Source organism: the organism of the source record quoted next, unplaced genomic scaffold (assembly GCF_019419815.1).
Source record: "Pyrus x bretschneideri cultivar Hongxiangsu unplaced genomic scaffold, Pyrus_bretschneideri_v1 Contig16, whole genome shotgun sequence".
In the NCBI taxonomy this organism is placed as follows: domain Eukaryota; kingdom Viridiplantae; phylum Streptophyta; class Magnoliopsida; order Rosales; family Rosaceae; genus Pyrus; species Pyrus x bretschneideri.
In genome coordinates, this window is record NW_025999457.1 from 3312501 (window position 1) to 3337759 (window position 25259).

General features: G+C 37.0%; 5 protein-coding genes across 6 annotated transcripts in view; 1 reads left to right on the forward strand and 4 right to left on the reverse strand.

The window, feature by feature from the left end:
- Positions 1-3671, reverse strand: part of LOC103934675 (polyadenylate-binding protein 3) — a 4294-nt gene extending 623 nt beyond the window's left edge. Inside the window, exons 1-6 of the mRNA XM_009344424.3 lie at positions 3014-3671; positions 1800-2578; positions 1569-1646; positions 1334-1423; positions 429-725; positions 16-240 (exon numbers count right to left, since the gene is read on the reverse strand). Coding sequence (XP_009342699.2) covers positions 16-240; positions 429-725; positions 1334-1423; positions 1569-1646; positions 1800-2578; positions 3014-3269 — 1725 coding nt within the window. The 5' untranslated portion in view covers positions 3270-3671. The remainder of the gene's footprint in view (positions 1-15; positions 241-428; positions 726-1333; positions 1424-1568; positions 1647-1799; positions 2579-3013) is intronic.
- A 2425-nt stretch (positions 3672-6096) lies between these two features.
- On the reverse strand, positions 6097-12503 carry LOC103934676. 2 transcript variants are annotated; one of them, XM_009344426.3, is made up of 9 exons: positions 12363-12503; positions 12219-12270; positions 11257-11330; positions 10554-10652; positions 8787-8930; positions 8569-8620; positions 7817-7890; positions 7220-7309; positions 6097-6481 (listed from the first exon to the last, which is right to left on the reverse strand). In XM_009344426.3, exons 1-9 carry the CDS (start codon positions 12485-12487, stop codon positions 6469-6471), a joined length of 723 nt encoding a protein of 240 aa, XP_009342701.2. In that variant the 5' UTR covers positions 12488-12503; the 3' UTR covers positions 6097-6468. The 2 variants fall into 2 exon arrangements, with proteins under 2 accessions (XP_009342701.2, XP_009342700.2); XM_009344425.3 differs by having other exon boundaries at positions 6097-6486.
- A 1289-nt stretch (positions 12504-13792) lies between these two features.
- On the forward strand, positions 13793-17586 carry LOC103934678 (ras-related protein Rab7). Its single transcript, XM_009344427.3, has 7 exons — positions 13793-14065; positions 14162-14188; positions 14435-14534; positions 14652-14798; positions 16131-16211; positions 16282-16427; positions 17217-17586. Exons 1-7 carry the CDS (start codon positions 14013-14015, stop codon positions 17284-17286), a joined length of 624 nt encoding a protein of 207 aa, XP_009342702.1. The 5' UTR covers positions 13793-14012; the 3' UTR covers positions 17287-17586.
- A 1708-nt stretch (positions 17587-19294) lies between these two features.
- LOC103940455 lies at positions 19295-21313 on the reverse strand. Its single transcript, XM_009350572.3, has 2 exons — positions 20891-21313; positions 19295-19817 (listed from the first exon to the last, which is right to left on the reverse strand). Exons 1-2 carry the CDS (start codon positions 21242-21244, stop codon positions 19605-19607), a joined length of 567 nt encoding a protein of 188 aa, XP_009348847.2. The 5' UTR covers positions 21245-21313; the 3' UTR covers positions 19295-19604.
- A 744-nt stretch (positions 21314-22057) lies between these two features.
- On the reverse strand, positions 22058-25126 carry LOC103934680 (MA3 DOMAIN-CONTAINING TRANSLATION REGULATORY FACTOR 2). Its single transcript, XM_009344429.3, is given in 5 exon segments — positions 22058-22479; positions 22482-23677; positions 23679-24208; positions 24347-24441; positions 24699-25126. Coding segments are annotated over 5 exon segments (2142 nt in total). The 5' UTR covers positions 24934-25126; the 3' UTR covers positions 22058-22393.
- Positions 25127-25259: the final 133 nt, after the last annotated feature.

The window sequence follows — 25259 nt, forward strand, 5'->3', positions numbered from 1 at the left end:
GGTTAAAGAACATACCAAACGCTGATTCTCTGGGGTAGCAGAAGCTAAAGCAGAAGCAAGTGTTGACGTTGGCAACGGCCCAGAACGATGGATATCATTAGGAGACATAGGCAGCCCTGCACCATCAAGTGGCAAAGGCATCATTGGACCCACAAGACCTTGAGGAGCCAAAGATGGGTCCACTCCATTCCGTGCACTGCCCATGTATCTCAAGCCTTGATTGGAATTACGGTGCAGTAACTGAAATAATGGATGAGTAAGAAATTATCAAAGGTGAAAGAAAAAACTGACAATAGTGACTATTGAGCAGGTCATGTAGTAATATAATGCATCATGATTGATAATTAAATTACACAACCAATTAGTGGCATCGAAATTTTGAGTAAATGAAAAGAAAACTGCTATGCCAAATCAGGAAACTATTGCACCTGCTGCTGCTGCACATGTTGGAAGTTCCCACCTCGCCGTACACCCATCCGCTGCCCAGGTTGACCTTGCCTCTGAAGGTGGTATGGCATAATGAAGTTTGGACCAACACCCGGGCGCATGCCAGGCACTAGCTGCTGCTGGAAGCCATAACCAGCAGGCTGATGGGGTAGAATGCCAGAACCTTGACCGAAATACAGTTGTTGCGGGGCAAGTCTAGGTGCCCCAGGATGATATGCAGGAATTCCTGATGGCAATGGTGACATCCCACCTGGTGCTCGGATTTGGGTAAAACGTGCCTGAAAAAAATGATAAAGGTCACCTCTGTAATGTTTCTTTGGAATAATGGAAATGAGTAACAACTGAAGCTTCCGTTTATCACGAGAAGAAAAATAAAAAGAGAATCTGTGCAGACTAACCAATATCTGGGACCACCAAAGCTAATAGAAAATGAAAGTTGATGCTCAGATTATATATAAAAAAATCAAGAACTGATGAAAAAAGCTAAAAATAAGATAGTAAAGTTTGTACTCCGCCCCTTACATTGGAGTTAATCAGCTTTAGAAAAGAAAACCAACTTTGTAAACTTAAATATAAAATACAATCAGACTCAAAATGTTTAAGCAGAGCCCCTCTCCTAAAGTTGAGTATGACGAGCCCTATGCAGATCCTTTCTATCATAAATGCAGAGAAATGCCATATATCAGAGGTATCAGAGGCATGTAAAATTACAACACTGAAAAATGAAATCAAAGCGAGCACACCATCTAGATCCATTAAGTAATAATTGGTTTCGTAAGATGCCTATATAATTCTTATCCTCAAATGAACCTACGAGTACAATTCTACATTACAAGAAGTTAAAGATTCCAAAACGACAAAAGGAGGATGCAATGAAGAAAACTACCTGTAATCGAGCCTTGCGCTCTTCTTTGCGTTGGGCCACAGCAACATACAAAGGCTTCCGTCCAATCATCTTGCCACTCATCTCGGCCAACTGAAGAAGAGAAAAAGGGAAGTTACTAACGCAAAAACTGTTTTTTTTTTTTTGGGGGGCCTGGGGGGGTGGGGGTTGTTGGGGTGTGTGACAAAAGGTGAATTGCAGGATGTGCCAAGAATTCAGCATATAATAAAAAGCTTACGGCTTTATTGGCTTCTTCCGGAGTAGAAAATGCAACAAATCCAGAACCCTTGCTCACCCCTTGGTGATCAAGCATGACCTTGAAAATAAAGAAAATTAACATTTTTTTTTTAATATATTACTTTTTAGGAGAGCTTCGGAATAATAAGTGAAGCTAACCTTTCGAAAAGGACCTACAAAGGAGACATAATCAGGAAAGACAAACCAGTAGTACAGTTGAAATAAGATGTACCTTGCACGATGTTATTGTTCCAAATTCAGAAAATAGCTCCTTTAGTTTTTCATCATTTACTGTGTCATCAAGATTTTTGAGATATAAATTAGCACCTTGCAGCTTCTCAAATCTACTGAGTCTTTCCTGTTCAAACTTAGCTCTCAACTCCATCTCCCTCTCAGATTTCCTTTGAGCCCTCCCGACAAACAAAACCTTGTCACCACTAACGGTGCTCCCATTCAACTTCTCAATTGCAGCAGAAGCTTCTTCTGGCTTCTCAAAGTTAACAAAACCAAAACATCTAGACTTTCCAGAACCATCCCTCATAACAACCGCACTAGTAATGTTACCATGCTCACCAAAAGTTTTCTTAAGGTCTTCATCTGTAGTCGTCTCTGACAAATTCTTCACATAAACATTAGTGAAATGTGGTGATCCATTTTGCCCATTCCTGTCCTGGCCTCGTTGAAACAATCCAACATAAACCAGTTTTCCATTTATCAGCATTTTGTTCAGCTTCTTGATCGCCTCCTGCGCAGATTCCTCATTGTCATACTGTACGAACCCATACCCTTTAGATTGACCGTTGCCATCAAGTGCAACCTTGCAAGAAAGTACGTTGCCAAAGGTTGAAAAAGTGTCCAACAACGCCTTATGATCAATACTTTTGTCCAGGTTCTTAATGAACACATTGGCCTTTCCGCTCTTTCGAATGCTTGGATCACGATGAGAGTACATAATCCTGATGGGTTTCCCATTGATAGGAGTAAAATTCAAAACCTCCAGGGCATTGGCGGCTGCAAGTTACACGGCAAAAAATTACAGATATCAATTCCTAGTAAACAAAATTTACTTTTTTTCCAAATGACGGAGACGGAGGGGTAATAAAATATTCAGTAGTTTATTTTATCCTATACAAATCTACAACTTCATCCACAAAACACAAACAAAAGATTAAACAATCTGTTTGCATTTTTTAATGACAAACACAGACAATAAACAATGCGATCACAGAATCTTCCAACAAATTCGCAGAACAAATATCATTTTATTATACAAACGAAACAAAATCCGATAAGACAACAATAACAGAAACAAAATTCAAATTAGAAAACAAATGAGATTCACGGAACACTAAAACAACAAAATTAAAAAAACAGAAGACAGACATTGTGTGTTGAATCAAACAGGCAAACGCAGAGACAGATTACGAGAATGCGAAAAGAACGGACCGTGCTGAGGATCGCCGTAATTAACGTAGGCATAGCCGAGGGATTGCATTCGGCTCTGATCCCGACAGACCCGAATCGAAACGATCTGCCCCATTTGGTTGAACAGATCGTACAGCTGCGCTTCGTTCACACTCGGGTCCAGATCGCCCACGTACAGCGACACGTTCCCGAAAACCGACGGAGCCGCAACAGGCGGCGCCTGTTGAGCGGCCGGAGACATTGGTTGAGCCACGGGACCCGATACCGCCGCCGCCATTGCAGAAGAAAATCGAATAAATAATCAAATAAATAGGGAAAAATGGGAAATCAGGGATAAGGTTAGGGTTCGCGGAGAATTCTTTGAATTTTGAGTGATGAGTAGGGTTTCACTTGCTCTATAAATGGAATGAATTTTATTTTTTGGGAAAAAATGAAACGGAGATTTTATTTTCGGGGGATTTTTTTTATTTTTTATTTTTGTTCTTCTCTGGAGGAAGGGGCGAGAGAGGAGTGAGAGGGTGGAAAGCAGAGACGAAGAGTGGTATATATACGGAGAGAGAGTGAATCGAAGCGGTGCGTTGGGACTTCGTAACGATTAAGGTAGGGAAAGCGCGCGTGCGGTAGATGACGTGGCATTCTATGTGAGATGCGGTCGCGCTTTTTATTTGCTTTACGGCAGTTGGTGCTGGCCCACTTTGTTGGTTACGGTTGGCCAGGGCTTTTGGACACGTCTCTTTAATTTTCCGAACGTGCCTTTTTGTATATTTCATCATGGAAAATATTGGCGTTGACAAAAAAAAAAAAAAAAAAAAATCATGGATAATTGGTTGGTCAATGCCCAATATACAACTGTGTGAATTGGTTCAATAAAAACAATTAGAGCAATGTCCCTAACCTCATATGTTAAACATTGCAATGTTATATCTTAATTTATTAATTTGTTGTAATGTCAGATCTTCATTAAATTTTATGTCAATTTAACTATTAGCTGCTAATGTGACAGTTAACGGGTCCACTCACCAGTTGGATAAATTAATTAAATATTAAAAAATTAAGAATTTCTTTTGTAACAACAACATTAAAAGAATGAAGAGGTCTCACCACTAAGCACCCTTTCTCCATCACCGTCCCGCATTTTCCTTCTTGCACACCAGACGCCACTCTCACCTTCATGTTCTGTCATTCCTTGTGCACAGCTTCTATAAAGAAACTATGGAGTCATTTGTTGCTTTAACGGGGATGAAACAGCCAAATTGATAGAAATTTAACAGATATATGACATTGCAAATAATTAATAAGTTGAGGTATTACATTGCAATGTTTAAAACAAGAGATATAAGATTACGGTTCGATTCATACTTAAGGTAATCTTGTGTAATTTACCCTTGAATTAATTATATCCTCAATTGCGTCAAGCAGGCGCTTTACCTTGATGTTTCTTGTACTGGTCACCCAAAAGGCTTTTCTATTAGTGTTTTTAGTTGCTTAAAAAAGTCCCAAAAAAAATATAATTTGTTTTAACCAGGTAAAAAACACAACATGACAAAATTATATGATTACACAGACAACAATTAAAATGTTATGACAACTACATTTGGTAGACCACATTGGAACCTCTCTCTAATAGACATGGAATTTTTTTTGGTATTGTTGGTCCTTACCTTTATTAGAAGGTGTGGAATTCTGTTATCTAGTAGTCTAATTACTTGCATATGACAATTTAGGAACTAACGCCAATCCAATCCATTAATCTAGGACTTGGTGGTGCTAGCAACAACTATGTGAATGCAATTCAAGTATCATGTTATCATTAGCATTAATAAACCAATATCTAACACAAAGATGCTTATTGTGACCTGAAAACCAAATTGGTATAAAATGGGGGAACTTTATGTCTAATGAAAAGTTCACTATGAAGGGTTTAGAGTTCAGGTAAACTCTCCGTTCAATCTTCAAATTATAGACAGAAATAGATCTAGTGTGAAATCAATTGAAGTTCAATTGCAGGATTGTGGTGGTTGAAGCTAGAGGTCTAGGGAGATATTTTGAAAACTTAGCTTTACACTAACTAGGATCTCCATTCTTTAGGATGGCTCAAACAAGAATTAAACTCAACAAAGGAAGCTTATACAAACAACTTGTCTTTACTTGGGTCCTAATCAAGTATGAGTATTGCAAAGGATACACACACATATTAATAGGTCTAGGAGGAACTTTTCCAGACCTTTTCTAGAACTATCAGGGACAGAAGCATCTTCCTGTTTTGTCTATTACTTACACATGACAAGGAGGAATCTCTTTAATCAACTATACTTTACTTGAGATCAAATATATTCTAGATAAGATTCCTTGCTTTACATCACACCAAATACTATTATACCATTCCTCATGTCTGCTTGTCACATCTTGTCTTATCACGTCTACACACTAATGGTAAAGAACACATGTCATAAGACCAAGTTGAGATTCTCTTCGGATCTCACTGTCTAGAGCCCAAGGACAAAAAAATCCAGACCATTCAAGAGAAAGAGATCGGGGCCTTCATTTCGTGTGAGGTGAGCCGGTGGAAAGGACTAATGGGGACCGCAAGATTCAATTTGAGCAGTCTAAATTTCTTGGTCCTAGAGCTCTAAACAGTGAGATCCGGAGAGGATATGAACTCATGATACCCCATTCATTCTTGTTTCTTGCTTCTCGACTGCTCCAACCCTGTACTCGATTGATCGTTCATTGACCAGCTTCTCAGCATCATACATAAAATGTTTGACCAATCGGAACTTGTTATGCAATTGATCGAATAATGCTGTTTGGTTCAGTATCGCATTAGATAGTTCACCATTAGTTCTAGTGTCAATCAATTGACGGTTTCGTTGTCTTCTGTCACTCGATGGATTGACCTTAAAAGGACCATCCCTTGCAAGTTGCATCCGATTTGTCTAATGCAATAGGCAACCAAACAACATCATTCAACAGATCGAAGAACAAGATCAGACCGAGAACAGTTTTAGTACAACGCTCTATACGTCAGTCAATGAACAATCAATCGAAAACAAAGTTTGATCAGTTGAGAAGATTTGCAGTGAAAAAAATAGTCTTCTACAACATGAAGCAACACTCAACGATAATTATTTTTAACGATAACATATTCTGCATCATATATAACCATATGCACTTTACACATGAACATGTTTGCTCCCATTCCGAGAGGTATTTTCTGTTTTGGAAATTTAGAAGGTGCTTTTTATGAATCATAAAATTAATTCTGAAATTTACAAAGAGACTGCTCAAGTGGCCTTTTCTCCTGAACAAAATATAGATATGACTATATGCACTCTGCACTCTTAGAATAGCGTCTTCAAAATATGCCACACAGAAACACGCTATACAGGTCTTGAATTGCACATCAACACGCTATACAGGTCGTGAATTGCACATCAACCTCAAATTTTACAGTGTCTCATCAGATCAAAGCTCCGTCACTTCTGCTTTCTGCCCTACAGCAAACAACAAACGAACTTCAAATCACAGTTCAAGTGTTTAATCCTCACGCTAAACATGCTTTACAAATTCCAAGTCTCTACCTTTAGTTCAGCTTGATCCTAGAGAGGTCGTAAGTAACTTTTTCGGACCTAAAACTTGATTTCAGACAATTTGTATATTTCATAAATCTACTCATTTCAAAATCTACACAAAATTTAGACTTCTCTCTGTCCCACCTACTTGCCAAATGCCAACCTGTTTCCTCCACCTCAAAATTATCTAGATTTCCAGGGTAAATCTATGGCCGGTTATATACATATACGAGAAAAACAATCCTGGAATAGAAACAGAAAGGAAAAATGCAAATCAGATTGCTTTTTCTGTTTCATTAAGCTACCAACGGCTGCAGTTAAGATTCTTCCAGCCAGAAGAACAAAGCTCACCAGTTCAAATGCAAAGAAAGCTTAACAATTTCTCTAATTGAGACTTGATTCTTTTGTATCCCATTAATCAGACTTTCATCCACATATTTCCAATATCATTGTCCAACTATTTTAGTCATCACTTCTCCCGCTTACAATCTTGATTATCAACCCCGAATAAACTTAACAACTATTCTCACCCTGTTTTTGTCCATGTACATTCACACACACCAAAATTTTTCTCTACTGCACTTAGTCTCCATTCCAAACAAACCAAGCAGCATATGATAAATACAGCAAAACAGCTTTACTGAATTTGGCTTACCTACTACCACTTCTTAGTAGAACAACATAGAGTGGATCTTGGGATGTCAACAGAAACAGCTGCCGGACAATATAGGTACATGTGGTAATGCTGGAAAGTAGAGAGCACAAAAAGGTTAATATATCAAAATTGACCCTAATGGGCTAGCAGCAGATTCACTGTGTTATGAAAAGAGCAAACCCAGTTGATAAAAGAGAACGCACTCAATATATCATCTTATCATAAAAACTTTGTCAACCCATATACAATTTTTGTCTTTTCTCACCATCAATCTATGTATATTATTGAATAATTACTTATGAAAACTGAAAACAAAAAGTATATAAAAATTCAAAGTAAAAAAGTTTTCTCAACTATAAATAACCATACTTTATGAATTCCCCTTCCGAAAACCACACACATATATATTATCTGTATATATACAGATAATACGAAACAAGTAATTGTGTGTCTGTCAATGTATTGTCTATCAAAATTACAAATTTGCAAGTAGGCCCTGTTTACATAGGTGTGGAACATATGTATGCTGTTATAAAATTACAGAATGGACGTCTTCTCAGCGGAAAGTATATTGATGTTTAAAACCATGAGAGTTACCTGCCAAAACTTATCAAAAAGATTATCCAAAGAGCTGCTGTAGTCCAACTTGATTCTTTGTAGACTACCCAAACCTGATTTTTATACAAAAGCAAGAAGATCTTTATTCAAAATTAAGACAATTGTGCAGAAAGATATATTCAAAACATTTACTCACTAGCAAGGATCTGAAGTAATTAAATGACGAAGGTTAAAAACCGCTAGGTTCAGAAAATCACCATGATGCTAAATTGATCACTACTTTCTACTTTTCAAGCCTACAAATGAACTTAAAAGAAGGGAAAGATAACAATCACTGAGGCAACTAGAAACCCTCAGCCACAAATCTTAGAATATTCATTAGCAATTAATTACTGCATAACATGAATTCCTCAATAACATTTTTCTTTGAGCATATGAATGTTTTCTAACATTCTATTTTAAGACTCCAATCGTTGACAAACTCGCTTGAACAGATTTAACAGAATCACACCCTGACTCAGTGGTTGGCTCAAAATATGATTAATCAGCAAAAGTTCAGTAAGGAAAAAGTGACCATAGGGGAAAATTCTCTACGGTAGATTAATGAGCCTAAAGCTATTTGAATGTTTATTCAAGATGCAGCTTAACTGGTATCAATTTCAGTTATATGCGCGGCTTTAACGAGTTCTGTCAATTTATTATTGGCGTCTTTTAACTCCCCTGGCCTACTTCTCACAAGATACTGAGAGCATAAATAACTACGCATAATATAATGAGTATCTGAGACATACTGATAGAGCAACAACATTGATGTAAAAGTCAATAAGTGTTGCTATCATCCACCTGCAAACATGTAGCAGCTAACTTTTAATTACATGACAGCTGAAAAGATCGATCAAAATCTTCAATTAAAACATTGCTTACTATGCCAATATTCTCTCGTACACAGTAAAATAGTTCGCAAGAAGCAAGAACCACATGAGACTGAAATAAATAAATAAAAACTTACGGAGTCAAAAGCTCTGTGCGAAAAGGAGTACCGTCTGTTAAGAGAGTGTACAGAAGTGTTCCCAGCATCAAGAGACCCAAAGCAATAAAGGTAACTCTTGCAATCATAACGTGGGAGCACTTCTTCTTACTTTCCGTACCATAACTACATGAAAGCATTTAAATCAAATCAGTTTTTATTGGGACCCAAAGCAATAAAGGTAACTCTTGCATTGTACCATGCTATCAGATTTATTGCCAGTTAAATCTATAACATTAGTACCTCCAGCTGGGAGTATGATAGAGGAAAATGAGAAAAAGATGGAAAGAAAGATATGATAAGAAAAGCAGCATCTTCACCGGCATATGCATACTTTCTTAGCATAAGACGGTTGTGTGTGCATGCATGTGCATGTTTTCGCAAATATTCTGATACGAAATCGTGTAAGATGGCCAGCCACATGCACTGTTGGACCACCATTACTGATTGAGCTTAGTATGATACTATGATATAGAGCTTTATCTAACAGAAAAGAAATAGCTGCATGAGAAACCATATTTATAAAGAAAATGGAGCAGCATAAGCAGTTTCATAAGCATAGTAAGACGTGCATCTTCGTGTGTGTCCTATCCTATGACGTGTATCAACAAACCTTCACGAGTTCTAGTATATGGTCACATGCATATGAATTATGATGCACCATTATCAGACAAAGCTCAGTGATCATACAGAGCTCATATATCAAATAAAGCCCAACAGTGAACTCCTTAGTTTAAAGTTTGTTTAGGAAAAATTCCTCTCTAAGTGTTAAACAAATAACATCATGTATTAAGTTAACATTTACACAGTAACACAGACTCAATAGAAATAATCCAAAAATGTCACTCCTCTATATGGTCACCAGAGCACAATCTATATTGATGGTCTCAATCCAGTTCTTATATTATTTCCCATCTCCAAATATAGCCAGCCTTTCTTGTATTATCGCACCACGCTGCAAAGCAGCAATTCAACAAGAACCATTCAATTACACCCCCTTTCCTCTCTCAAATAGCCTCTCCAGTCTTCACAATAACACACCTTCCTTCATTTGCAGCCAGTTGCCAATATCACAACAGCTTCTCATACCCCAATAATAGCCAACAATGCTATTTTGTCTTCCTATCTCCAATCTCCTTTTCAATAAACTTTCATGGCTGCCTCGGAAAAGGGGAAACTCTGTTTCCTCCACTGCAATTGTGCTAACCAGAAAGTCCTCTTTCTCTGCTAGAACTTCAATCCGAGTTTTTGAATATCACCCACCTTGTTACACCTCAAGCAGACAAATTCGAACCATCTCCTCTGGTAAATCAGTTTTTCTCTTACACAATAAATATTTTTCAATGCCGCAGGTATAAATTCTACAAACACTAATGGGTTGCACGCTATAAATAATAATTTAAAAAAAAAAAAAAACTATAATGATTCAGCAATTAAGTAATATCAGAATTCCTAAAATTAAAATTCTCTGTCATTTTCATGTAATTGATAACCACGCCATATTTGAATATATTTCCCAGAGATTACAACTTAAGAACATTGTATTAAGAGATAAATCAAATTAGAATACATTAATTGAATCAAGAGAGAGCACAAGAAGGAAATCAGATGGAAATCAACCGATTTCCATGCACTTTGCCATCCACCGACAAGTTTCTCTATGCACATCTCTCATTATTATAATTTCTATACAATAATTTGATTCAACATTAGAGCACGATACACTAAGGTGAAGTTTAGTTTACCTACCCGTTTGAATGTCGCAACAGAACATAGTACATAGGATCTTGCGATTCTGCAGTCGATAGCTTCATAAATTGCAACAGAATGTAGGCACATGTAGTGATACTAGAAACAGAAACCAAAGAATAGCAACAAATTAATAACAAACTAAAGTTGATAATGAACCAGATAAATTGGGTGTGACGGAAAAATCAAACAAATATTAACACATTGAAATATTACCAAGCATGACAGGTCAAAAAAAAAAGATTGCAAGCTCAAATCAAACTTTCACACTCAAATTAGAGCAAGAATCATTGTCATGAAATGGAAAGAAATCAATACACAAATACAAAAAGGCAACTGATACCAGAAAAGAAGCAAAACTACATAACGATTAAAGAAAACATAGTAGAAATACAGAACTTTGAACCACTGCTCTGTTACATAGGTGTTGTAACAACTAATAAAATCACCACATCTCAAAATTCAGTCATACTGACTGATAGGATTAGGACGTGTTTCTGGGACCAGCCAGATCAGGATTGAGAAACTTAACCATCTGACCCAACAGTATTGGGTTGAAATTTCAACCATACAAGACCAACTGAGAGAAGCCTATCACTGGCAAACCCAATGTGGTAGGTAATAAAAAAGTTTGTCTAACCACATTACTGAACCACCCCACACGCACATTCAGAATATATTTAGCATAGGGTAGAAAGCAAACCTTCCAAAGCATACTAGTAATATAACCCACAATGTAGCAATAATCCAGTTTGACTCCTTGTAGGAAATCCAAATCTGAAAAGAGAGACATAACTTATATAATTCTATTCTATGTCAAACTGAGCTACGCACACAATTTTGTTTACACCAGATTCAATTCAATGCATGATGAAATAGCAAGTCGACCGAAAGAGACCAAAAGAACCTAAACAGCCAGTAATATATATCTCGTGTCTAAATATAATCGAGGAGCCTTTAAGCACCTCAAAATGAAATAACAATACAACAACATCATAGAGGCCATAATCCCCAAAAAATAAGGGGAAGAAACTAAAACAGTGACACTTTTCATTAAGTTTACCAAGCATTCTGGCATATTAGACAGATTTTCTTATTTTCCATTCCTCATGGAAGAAATAAATCCATAAGAAAATGTCAGGAAGTATACTTGGTTAACAAGCGACGTAAATTCTAGACTCATGAGCTCATAGAAATACCAACGATTACGAGCAGCCTTAATCTAGCAAATTTTTAGCTACCAAAGTACCCCGAGACACTCACTGCAATCAATTACGGAAACTGTACGGTTGTTCATATGCTTCTTTCTTGTCATCTTTAAAGTCAAATGAACTATTATGATTTTATCCATTTCAAACAAAGCTATCAATGGGGGGCAAGCCTTGGCGCAACAGAAAGTTGCTCCTTTTGTGACCAAAAGGTTACGGGTTTGAGTTAAGGAAACAACCTCTTTGCAAATCAAGGTTAAGACTGCATATGATACCGACCCCACTTTGCGGGAGCCTTGTCCCTTTTAAACAATGATATTAATGATATAGCACCAACAAAAAAAAAAAAAGAGAAGACGGAATTAACAAGAAAATTTACAAAAACAATTACAACGATGGAACCTCAAGAATTCGATGAAAGCTTAGCAGAAAAATGTGTTTAAGTTTAAGATCATACCGCGAAAGGAACAACATTGATGTAGAAATCAATCAAGGTAGCGACCATCCACCTGAAACAGAAAAAATCCCAAAACTTTCAAAATAATTAAACAAACAGAAAAAACAAAAGACTGGGAGTATGAACGAGGGAGAGAGAGAGTACGGAGTAAGAAGGTCCTTGCGAAAGGGAAGGCCGTCGACGGAGAGGGTGTAAACGAGAGTGACGGTCATCGCGCAGCCCAAAGCTGCAAACAGAACTCTTAAGCCAATCACCAAAGAATTCGCCATTGCCTCCGCCTCACAGGAATTGAAGAAGAAAAGAAAGGAGTTTTGACGACTGAAATGCAAGTGTGCGTGCGGCTCTTGTGTTCTGTCGTCTGTGGCCTGTGGGTGTGCTTCTGAGGTTCAAGGAAGACGGGAGCGCGCGGACGCCAGAGCTCCACGTCGCTTCCGTAGTTAAATTAACTAGTGCTGTTTTAGGCTTTAGCTAATGTGTTTGACTCTCCCACAACCCCTCTAACTTAAAGGATAATGTTATAAAAAACAAATTTTTAAATCAAATTATGTTTTACTAATATGAAATAAACACCTTGATTAAGAATCAGCATTTGCCCATGCATATAAGATTTTGTGTTTAGTATTAAAGATTTATAACTAATTTATTTACTGTAATTATGTTATCGTTTGTCAAATTTTTTTTTCATTTACTATTCAAATTTTGAAAAGAAATATAAATTACTTATAAGAGCTAGAGAGCATTAGGATATAGTATTGAGTGTAATATTCTTTGGACATTTAGCTTTTGTTAGTTTCCCTCTCATCCTCTATAAACTTCTTTTTGTAATACACATAATATTATCTATAGGGGTGAAAAATAAAGGTTAAGTTTCGTAAAGAATTAACTATAATAGTTTGATTCAAATTCGTCCTTAATAAAGATTGAACGTAAAATCTTTCATTTAATCACTTACAAATAAAAAATATTACTAAATCATAATACTAAGTAACTCAACCTTCATAATCATAGAGAGGAACTATACATATATTGTGACTTCACTCTTTAAAATTTAGGGAGTTTTAATGAAACACCCACGGTACTATTCACTTTAATGAAAAACCACATTTTTACACTAAAAAGTCAATCTTGCTACTATTTATTTTATTCTTTATTTTATCTTTATCATTAAAACTTAAAACTTTCAAACCTTTTTCATTAATTTTACTTAAAATTTATTAGTTTTTCAGCGCGCGCTCAAATTCTTGTGAAAAGGTCAACACGTGTCATTTGCTTGGATTTAACGCTTGGCTCCTAGTTTGGAGGACGAGACAGCTGAAATTACAACTTGGTTGCATGATGCAATCAAGATTTAAACTTTTAATCCCACCCTAGTGTGATGGCCCCCATCCTAAACCACTTTTGTTGTGTGGATAAGTGGGACCCAAAATACACATGTCTAAACTAAACTTACTTCTTAATATAATAATGTCACCTGGCACTGGGTCTTTGTCATTGTAATAATATATGTTGCTGTCTGTCCTGCCGACGTACACAAATATAATTCCAAAAATTAAAAACAAGACAACCACCGATCGAAATTGGCGCCCCTTTCTTCTCTCTCTCCCTCTCTCTCTCTCTCTCTTCCCATTCATTCTTTCCTTTCCTAGAAAGAGAAAGAGAAAAAAAAAAAATAGAAATAAAAGTGGAAAGAAAAATTCAAACACGCCGACCAATCAATCGCCTTGGTGCGTGAAATCTGTTTACTGTCGAAATAGTTGAAATTTTCGCCTTTGGCATCAGTTTAAATTCGTCGCCATGTCATTGCGCAGGCGAACCTTGCTCAAGGTCATCGTTCTCGGCGACAGTGGGTACGTTTTTGGGTTTCTGATTCTTCAGCAATTGTAGTTTATTTCTATATTTTGTGTGAATTTAAGGGATTAAATTTGTGTTATTTCTTCTGTTAGGGTTGGCAAGACCTCGTTGATGAACCAGTATCCTTCATTCACCATCTGTGGGATTATTTTCGTTAATTTTAATTATTTTTTTTTCCAATTTCGGTGTTGGATTTGTGTAATTTTGCGATCTCAGAAATCTAATTAATTGAGGTGAATTAAGTTTAATTAGATGGATATTGTTTATGATCTAGAGATGGGGCACTGTTATATTAATGAGCTATCGGTTTAATTATGTTTTTTTTTGGGTGTTAAGACTGTGTGGTTCTTTAACTGATGGCTTAGATATGTGCACAAGAAGTTTAGTCAGCAGTATAAAGCTACAATTGGTGCCGATTTTGTCACCAAAGAACTCCAAATCGATGACAGGCTCGTCACTTTACAAGTGGGTTTTGTGGTTCAATGGTATTTCAGTGTTCTGTTTGGTATAATTTAGGGTAATTATTGTTGGAATTGTTGGTGCTAATTTATGTGGTTTTTACTGTTTTCTTTCGTCTGGAAGATTTGGGACACAGCCGGGCAGGAAAGATTTCAGAGTCTTGGAGTTGCATTCTACAGAGGAGCAGATTGTTGTGTTCTTGTTTATGATGTTAACGTAATGAAGTCCTTTGATACTCTAGATAATTGGCATGAGGAGTTTCTCAAGCAGGTTTGTTTCATGCCTTTCTCAATTCTTTATATATTTATCTGATAACTTTCTCTTGCCAAACTGATGTACTGTGCTGTGAGATTCTCAAGTAGGACCATTATCAGTTGGAAACATATGTTGAGGATCTGAGGTGCAGTTCTTATTGTTATCTGGTAGCATACTGTGCCAATTGTGTTACAAGATCGAATTACTTATATAAATGTGTACACACACATAGCGTTTCTCAGTCATTCTATATTCAAGCAAGGATATATGTTCATCAAAAGGGAGCTATTATTTGCACTCCCAAAAAGGCATATAGTATCACTTCTGTTCATACTGCAGTTTGATCAATAATGAGCTATTTGCTTTATCTTGGGCTAGCTACTTAAGTTATAACAATTTTTTTCGGTAGTGGGGTTTTCTAGACTGAAGAATGAATATGGTGGCAGGGAAGACTAGTTTAGAGCTTAAAAATACTGAATAGTAGTTGTCTAATGCGTAATTATTTTTTATTGGTTTGTTTTTTATTTAGATTTGGCTTGATAATATCTATGTTTTCTATTGTTTTTGTCTAATGAGAGAGGTAACAAGAAAAAAGGAGGAAGAATTAAGAGTTTTTAAAGTAAAATGAATACAATTCTGATATTGGACGTTTTAGTTTTTTCTATTAACCATTCTCTCTTTTTCCCCTTATTTTCGTTGGCTTTTGAGACAAATGCAAAAGTATTTTTCTTCCCAAGTACGAAAGCAATCAATATTCCATCAATGCTCCATTTCCTGGGACCTTTATGTCGTATGCAAGAAGGGAATTCCCATGTAGGGAGTAAAGGTTGCTTATCTTACTTCCATCCATCATTTCTTGCTTCAGCTGAAAAATTGTAGAATTTGCAAAGAATTCTTCCAGATGAATTACCATTTTAGCACTAATTTCCAAATGCTGTTCTGTGTGTGTTTTATGGTGTATTTGACACGAGAGGACAGTTGAGCCTCGGATAGTACTAAGTTTCCATGCTATAGGCTTTTAATTTTCCATTTTGTGCTTGCTTTTCCATGGATGGCTACATAAGGCTGCCTTTCTCTTATTTCTTTAATTCTATACATTCCTTATAACAGTTTGTTTATCTGAATTAACACGATTACCTTATTTTATGTTGTCATTGATTTAATTATAAAACATAGTGGTTTGATAAAGGTGTCTCTAAGCAGTTTTGAAAGTTGTAAATATATACCTTTCAAGCCTAAGCAGTTTGGCTTACAGTTCTGTAATTTGAATTTTTTTTTTTTTTTTTTCAGAAAATGCATATATTTTGTTTTAATGCGTATATCGTTTCCGTTCTAATTGTTTCCCAGGCCAACCCTACCGATCCCAAGACATTTCCGTTTATCTTGCTTGGTAACAAGATTGATATAGATGGGGGGAACAGTCGTGTGGTAAGGATACACATTTGTAGTGCTGTCTACAACTTGTCCATGTACATCATTCTAATTATTTTCTTTACAGGTGTCGGAGAAGAAGGCAAAGGACTGGTGCGCATCAAAGGGGAATATACCTTATTTTGAGACATCAGCAAAAGAGGATTACAACGTTGATGGTGCATTTCTTTGTATTGCGAAGACTGCTCTTGCAAATGAACATGAGCAGGACATGTAAGTTTATATGGAGGATATTGCCAAGTTCTTTTTTAGAATATATTTAAGTTCATCAGCTATTCCAGATTCAGAAGACGAGCATCGGCTCTCTTTTGGAAGCATCCGCATAGTGGATAGATAATTCTATATAGTGTATTTGATAATAGTGTATTTGATAACCCTAGACAAGAATTAGATAATGAACATGATAGTTTTCATTATGAATGTAGTTTTTAGTTCTCACTTTTATGACGTGAAGGATAAAACCTAGTATATTGGTCTTCTTAGAACTTAGTTAAGATCTTTTAGGGAAGAATGGTCGCATGTGTAGATAAAGCCTGGTTTCACCAGTCACAATAGTTGTGAGTATAGATAAAGCCTGGTTTGACCGGTCGCATCAGAGGATGTGCATTTGAATTGGACTAAGTACAGCTTGAGACGAGGTAAGGGGCTCGGCTGTGTGGAAGCAGATGACTAAACTAAGTCTCGTTGTCCCACATAACGGATCTTTGCTGTAAAGCAATCAAAGTATAAGCATCTGATCTTGATCTTTCCAAATTCCGTCAAAACTTCTTTGTAGAATAAGCATATGATTCTAATGAAAATTTTCCTTCAGAACATGAAAACCTTTCAATCAGCTTATGGTGTCCCCAACTTTCAATTACCTTACAGTTTACCCCATCTGTATATCTACAGGGCATCAGTATCTATCTTCCTGCTATTATTGCTGTATGCTTATATGAGGTATTTTATGACCTTCCAAACCTGCCTTATTCATCATTGTTCCTTTTTCCTTTCTACTTGCAGATATTTCCAGGGCGTCCCGGAGGCCGTTACAGAGTCCGATCAGAGAGGAGGTGGCGGCTGTGCATGCTGAATTTATTCGAGCAATTCACCTCCAATGCTGGGTTGCCTAATTTTCATTATTTTGTTGTCCGATTCGTAGGCATTGTTTGTACACGTTGTATACTAAGTTCTGTTGTTTAGCGATGCTCTACTTTTTCCAATTTGAGGAAAGTAGTCCCTATTTTTGTCAGAGGAACGCCAAGGAAAGCAGTCGCTATGAGTTTTGTTTGACCTCGGACACGAAATCGATGCTTGTAGTTTTGACTTGTGAGAGAATCAACTTCGTGGAATTTTCAAAGTTAATATATTGGATAGACTGACTTATGTGATATTGAGCTACTATCTTTGATTCTTTTTACAACTTTTGTTTACCATGTACCCCAAGTACGGATATTCATCTTTCATATTATAGCTTTATAGTTTAGTTTAGTAATCTCTATCATACGCAAAGCCATGTTTACTTACAAAGAATGAGAATTGAAGTATGCCAAGCCATGTTTACTTAAAAGAATGAGAATTGAAGTCATTTGATTCTGGAATTATTTGCGTTTATTAAAACATATGGATGAGAATCATTTCACTTCTAAGCTCTTCCGGGTGATTACTAACACATAAGAGAATCGAAAGTGTTGGCTTATCTTAGAATCAATAATCAAATACCTAAAATTTGGGAATCATGTTGACTAGGGACTAGTTGATCCAATTTCCTCTCACTTCAAATGCTATTTGTTCGAAATGTGCACTAGCCGTTCAATAGATGTTTGCCACATGGTATCTCTGTGGATACAAGAGTTTCTCTCGACGAAACTTACATAACATAGCCTACCCTAAACTATAGCTATGTGTCAACAATTTTCAATTTTCCTGCAACATGTATACTAATCAAACCAAAATCCCGACACAAAAACCAACAATCTTTGCTAGCAATAACCCTCCCCTTACACAAAACCTCTCACTATACCAAAATCTTGGTTGTTTCGGTTGTCCACCCTCCCTCACTTCTTCAATTCCTTGACTTTGAAGACTTTATAGGCTTTGAAATGTAAATTGTGTTACATTACGTACTAGTGAGGATTTGACAAAATTTCGAAATAAGAGTCAAATTGGCGGGGGCACATGATTTTGACGTTTACATTATGCGGAGATGAATTAGGTTGATTTTTTTTGCGGTTCTAATAGTCGGATTAGGATTCTCTCCCCTTCTCTTTCCATCCCCTTCCTCTCACATTCTCTTATTCTGCCTTTTGCTTGCTATAAAAAATTAATAGAAGATGTTAACGTGTCTTAACCGTGACTATTCAAATAAGAGGAGAGGGAAAAAAAGAGGGGAGAGAATCCTACTCCCTAATAATCAATGGCCTTGTTCGTGAAATGACGAAACTTCCCCTGACATTCCTGCCACATAAATCATTATAACGGATTCTCTATCATTCTTGCAGCACAAGTCATCATATCGATTCTTTGACGGAACGTATGGAAATGGGGCGTAGTGAGCGAGTTGACTTCGCGTGAATCAGGTGAGACGAAATAAGTTTCAGGGGTTAGTGAGATCGAGTTTGAGTTTCATGTGGAGTTGCTGAAAATAAACCTTATATTCATACCTGCCTAATGCAATAGGGTAGTGCTTAAGTTCCGCAGGTGGTGGGAAGGGGAAAGGGCTTAAGGTCTCAAAGCACCTGATGGTTAGAGAGGTGATCGTCCCTCCACCTAAAGAACAAGAGCTAGGCAACAGCCGACTGGTTTCAGGTTGGGACCAGTGCCCAGTAGACAGAGCCAATCCTTTTCCGAGGTTCCGAATACACTTTTGCAGCATACCATAAAATAAGTTTTTTTTTAAAGGGAATTGTTATTGGCACTCCAAATTCTTCATTCTACACTCCAAACTTTCTATATTTAGAAAGAAAAATACACTTATGAGGAGTGTAGAATGAGATTTTTGAAGTGTCAATAACACTTCCCTTCTTAAATCCTTCGAATAATGTCTCCATCCTCCATAGCCAGCTTACTAGCAGTTCAAAATCAATAAATGCACAATCCTCTTCAAAAAAACCTCAAAAATCAAGCATACAATATCTTGGATTCTTTACAGAAGCTATATAAAATGTAAGCGGGAAAATATGGAAACTAACCCCGTGAGTACATCCGCAAAAGTTTTGCAAGGGGATTACACTTTGTGACAAAGTCTAATCCCCATGCAGCTTGTCGCGGATGAGCATCTTTTTTTTTTTTTGTCAAAATTCAGTAAATACTTCAGAGTAGCTTTCAGTGATTACGAATCAATTTTTAACAAAATTTGAGAGCAATTGGAGAAACTAATGAACCTTACAAGAGAAGCATCAATGGCGCCTTTCACCAACCAAACTTTTTCAGCAAATCCCGGGTTCTCTTCCTCATTCGAGTAAAAACTATGATCACGACAGCGATGATCCATGGAGGGAAGTTACCTCCAGTAATGTTTAATTTCTGGATCCATTGCGGAGGATCCCTCAAAACCAATGTTATCAGGATGGTCATAAAAGCTACTCCAATTAAGATTTTCGTCACCGGTTGGATCATGGAATCCTGCATTAAGAGAATTTGAACATACAAGAACTTAGTAGCAGAACTGGCACCAAAAGAATACTGAAAGTGTCACTGTTTCACTTTAATGAGAGAACAATTGCTCCTCTTTCAGTATTCGTGATCAGAAGGAAATGGGAGTATGGAAACACAAATTATACAGAAAGGTAACAAAGTCAGCAGATCCTGATTCCTTACAGACTGCTCATAAAATAGACGACAAACAAGGTACGAATTGAAATCCTAGAGATGGATTTGGTGGGCAGTTATTCATGTTACAGTTAACAACACCGCTATGTTGTTGTGGCACAGTGCTATTAGCACGGTGCCTAAACCCAATCACTTTAAGGGGGTGATTGCACATTTGCTCGTCATAAAAATGGGCATAAGCATCCACCAAAACAACACGTGAAATCCTATTTTTTAGGAATATGTGGTCCTAAAACTCGGTGTTTATCAAACAAACAATCAAAGCTCTACAAGATGAATCACGTAGGGTTCTTAGGGGCATTTAAATCATTTACATGCTTAGACCACAAATGAAATGCAGCAAGTTAAACTAATCGAAACATGAAAACCGATGGCGATGGCTCGAATTCAACCAAGTAAGTTGCTAATATCTCTTGCTCTAAATTCTAAAGCCTCTAATTGTAAGAGGAACTACTATATTGCTAACTGAGAGTGACAACTGAAAACACATATATAACTCCAAAACCAAAAAACATTAAATGTATTTACCCTAATATTTCTCTCACACATGCAAAGTAAATTTATTTAAAAGGAAAATTAATGAAAAAGACTTGAAAACTTTAAGGGTTAATAATAAGGGCAAAATAAAAGATAAAGTGAATAGTACATGATTGAGTTTTTAGTGTAAAAATATGATTTTTTTTGCTAGAATGAACAGTACTTTCGTTAAAACTCCCTTATTTAAATACAATACAATTCACTACAAAAAAAATATACAATGCAATACAATTTTCTCGGCATCCAAACAGATAATTCATCTGACTAATTTTATCAATTGGGTTTTGGCAATCATGTTCTAACAAAAGGTGAATCTTATAAAATTTTACCTTAGGCTCTCCGTCGATGTGAACCGTGGCTCCATCTCTATACGGCAGCATAGACCTGCCGTTTCTAGGGTTAAACCGGATCGGAACCCCGCGACCCGATTCGGTATTGAAAGCGTAAAGCGATTTGAATCCATACTTGTCGAGAATGTCTCCGACCTCCAACTGGTTCTGGTCCCAACCTCCCAGACTCGACTTGAACGTGTCGATCGGGCCTTTCCCTTGTCGATACAGGCAGACTTCCACTTCTGGAACCTTCGTCCTCGCAGTTTTGAGATTCGGATTAGGAGAAGATCCGTCGGATTTTGGACCCGTTTCCTCGATTTCCCCGGTTTTGTTGTCGGCTTTCTCGTCCATTTTTTTGGATTTTAGGTTGCAATATTTTATGTCCAAGTTTGTGTTGTATTATTTGTAGGTTTTGTTTTTGAGGTGCGCATCAGAGGCATCAAAGGCAAACGGGTCAACACGCACATGCTTGCAGGCGGTTCACCTTTACGTCCTCTATAACTCATCGATTTTAGCCGGGCGTATTCAATTGAGATTTTAAAGGGATTTTAATTTTTGTTAATGAATTTAGATCTATTTAATTTGAATTGTAAATAATTCTTTGAAATTCAACTTGTATTCAATCAGAATTTTAAGGTATTTTATTAAAATCTTTAGAAATTCAAGTGTATCGAATTAGGATTTTAAAAAAGTTTATAACATTTCAGGTGCATTCAATTAGAAATTTATTTTATGAATTTTAAAAAGTTAAGAGAATTGAAGAGATTTTTTAGTGTATTTTAAAGTTTATAACCAAAAAAATTTAATCAAAACATTTTGTTACCCGCGCCTGATTTTTTTTTTTTTTTTTTGTTGGTCAATTTATCTGCGTCCGGTAGGATTACAAGATGCATATTGTTTTGTTAAAAAAAAAAAAAAAAACTACTATATATTAGTATGAATTGGGAGCCAAGATGAGTAGCTACAGTTTTGATGAAATATGAATGAGAGATTCTCTGTTGGAATGCATTTGTTGTCACTGCTCTGAGATGTATAAAAAGTAGAATTAACAAGACTTAATGCCCCACGAAAGATCAGTTAATTCAGTTTACTTGTCACACAAGAAACTAGATATATCCATGCTACAATTCTTCCCAATGTAAAGAACAGTGTTGAGAATAGGAATCTTGTGAGGGGTTTATCAGCTAGTAATCGGTAATGGACTTGCTTTTGAGTTTCTGCAGTATTTATTGTGTTTCTTGTGCCGAGAAACCAGATAATCGTGTGCATCTCAGTCTGCTTATTCCGCGATTACACTGAAAAATAATCTCCTACTCATCCAAAAGAAAATCTACCAGTATTCAATTGATCAATGATCAATAAGCCAGAAAAAAGGAGGAGAGAGTAGCTAAAGAAGATGATGGACAAGGAAAATGTAACTAGCTGTTTACAATATGCTTGGTTGCATGCATATTTTGTGTGTATACACTCGTATGTGCGATTCAGAAAATTGCTAACTAATTAGCCAGTGCCATTCTCTGTTCTGTGTCCTGATTTGCTGAAACAAAATGAGGAATCCAACCACCCTGCATTCTTTGCTCGTTCAAGTGTGTAAATTGTTTCTGGGCATCAGGAACATCCAAAGCCAAATCATCTAGAGACTCTGCAACTCTAACAAACCCCTTTGCCATTTGGTTCATTGTGATAAGTCCAGAGCTAAAACATACCTCCAGCAAAATCCAAAGTCTCTCATTCTTCTTTTCCATAATCGTCACGAGAGCTTTTTTAACAACCTCATGGTTGAAAAATGGCATGCCTAACTCCTTCATGCAAGCCTCTCTTACATCCCCTCCAGACTCAAACTCTTCCAGCAACTTCCCAATCTTGTCCTTCACATCCTCAACTGCCCATCCACGTCTGCCACCACCACCCCAACACCTTAATATCCGCTCCCCAGAAAGCCGAGCCTTTAGCAATGACTTGGCCATTTTAAGGACCTTGCTCCCAATTGACTCTTGTGCCAAGCACTGACTTCCAATCTCTTCCAAGTTCTGTGGGGTTAGAACTTCGTCCACCACAGATCTAGCGAGAAACATTGCAAGATCTTCGACAACTACTTGATTATCCAGAGCTGTGTCATCTGCAGATTCTAGCAACATCACAAACCCATTTACAACATCATCAGCTGGAAAACACAGGGATGACAGTAAAATGGATGCCATTTCTTTCTCTCTGTTCTTCCGATCCATTGCTAGAGTTATCAATCTTTTAACAAAGATAACATTCAGCTCAGGTGAACAGGTACTATTCTCAGACTCTAGACTACTGTTTACTTCTGAGATATCCCCAGATAAGAAGTACTCTTGAATAATAGATTGGGCCTTCGTCTTGAAAACTTTGGCAACACTATCTTCTAAAGATCGCTTTTCTGGTTGCAGAGAGAGTGATTTCAAAGATGAAGCACATAACCAGCCCTCTGATGCTGCCTTGGAGATCAATGACTGCAATATACCCCGTGCATTTGGTATGTCGAGTGATAAGTCGTCAACATAGTCAATCATCCTACTAAAGCCTTTTGATACTTGACTTGAGTTTATTAAACCTTCTTCAGCAGCTTCTTTCAGCAAATCTAGTAGCTGGCCTTCAACTTGACACCTCTCCATTGCCATTACAAGAGCTCGTTTAACTATTTCATGGTGAAAAAAAGGAACTTTCAAATCCTTGATGCATCTGCACGCCTCTTTCTTCTCACCACTCACTGCATACTCTATCAACAAATCATTAATCTTAGCTTTGACATCCTCCAGTCATTTTCTTGCTACCTCCCCATCGCCGCTCAATGATTTCTGCATGGAGCGGGGCTGCTAAGTAGCCCTTTTCAGCTCTTTTCAATACTTCAATCCCTTTCGAATCTTTGGGTAAATAGTTCATTTGTTTCTTCAAGAATGCAGGAGGAAGTATGTCATCAACCACTGCTCGGGCAATGAACAGTGCAAGGACATCAACCGTATCAGGTATATCCACAATGAAGTCATCCGTAGATTCTATCAATTTGCAGAACCCCTTGTAAACTTGTGGGGGGTCAATGTAGTCAGCATATAGTCCAGATAAAAGAACAGCAGCCATTTCTTTTTCTTTATCATGCCTATCCATCGCCTTAGAGACAAGCTTCTTTACGAAATAGTAGTTGTATGTAGGCCTATCAAGCTCTCTAAGTTCATTTGCAGTCGAGGTAATGTCATCAGTAGCAAAGTATTCCTCCACTACTATTGTAGCTTTCTTTTTGTACTCCTCAAAATCGACCCTCTCTTTTCTTGCATCGGAATTTTCACATTCCTGCAACCAATACATGTAATTGGTAAACACAATGAAAATAAGACAATCAATATTAAAGATGGCAAATAAACTGATCATTTTTCATAACAAGATCCAAAAAGAGTTAAATATGAAGGTGTGAGCTGTTCAGTTACTTACCTCACTGCTATTGAAGTTTGGGTCATTCGGGTCAGCAGTGAAACTGTCATCTTTATCAAGTAACCCGCCCCAGGTGCCTTTAGCCCCAGAACCACCTGCATTATGATAATCTTCATAAAATTAAGAGTAAAAACCTAATTTTGAATTTTTACATTCAGAACTCTTGCTTATTAACGATCAGATAATGGTAAATGCCTAGAGTTAACTTTCCAAGGCACACGTCAGGTAACAATATGTAGCTATACGACATTGTCTAAAACGTTATTCGCTAGTGCCTCTTGCTAGCAATTATATAATGCGAAAGAATGCCTTCAACCCGAATCCATGAGAAAATTTCGAAAGTGTAGTTTACCCTTTTTAGGACGGCCATCAACTGCAGAATGTGAATGTCTATCATGCTTGAGTGGAGTTCCTTTTCCATGTTTCCCCTGAATCTTTGGAGACTTTGGGGACTTTGAAGATTTAGGGAACTTATGGGACCTTGGAGAAACAGGCAATGGAGACGCAGATAATGGATCTGCACTTTCTGAATCAGATCGGTGAAGCTCCCGATGCTCATTTGATACAAACCCATCACTGAAGTCCATTCTGCTTATCTTTTGAACTCAAGCCTGCTCACTCAATAGTTTTCAAGAGGCAACATATAATACCTTCAGTTTGTGATGGGTAAAACCGAATAAATCACAAGCTCTCTGCTGTGATCACCAGCACCAATCTCCAATATGTTTACTACGTTGTTAATCTATTATTTCTACGGAGAATGCCTCAAAATTAAGAATCAATTAGAGCCTGTTTCACAAGAAGAATAAAACAATTCAATGGTCAATAATACTAGGACATCTTCAGCAATTGCTCCATATCTAACAACAATCGTGTTCATGCGCAGACAACTCAGGTGATTAATGAATATGTG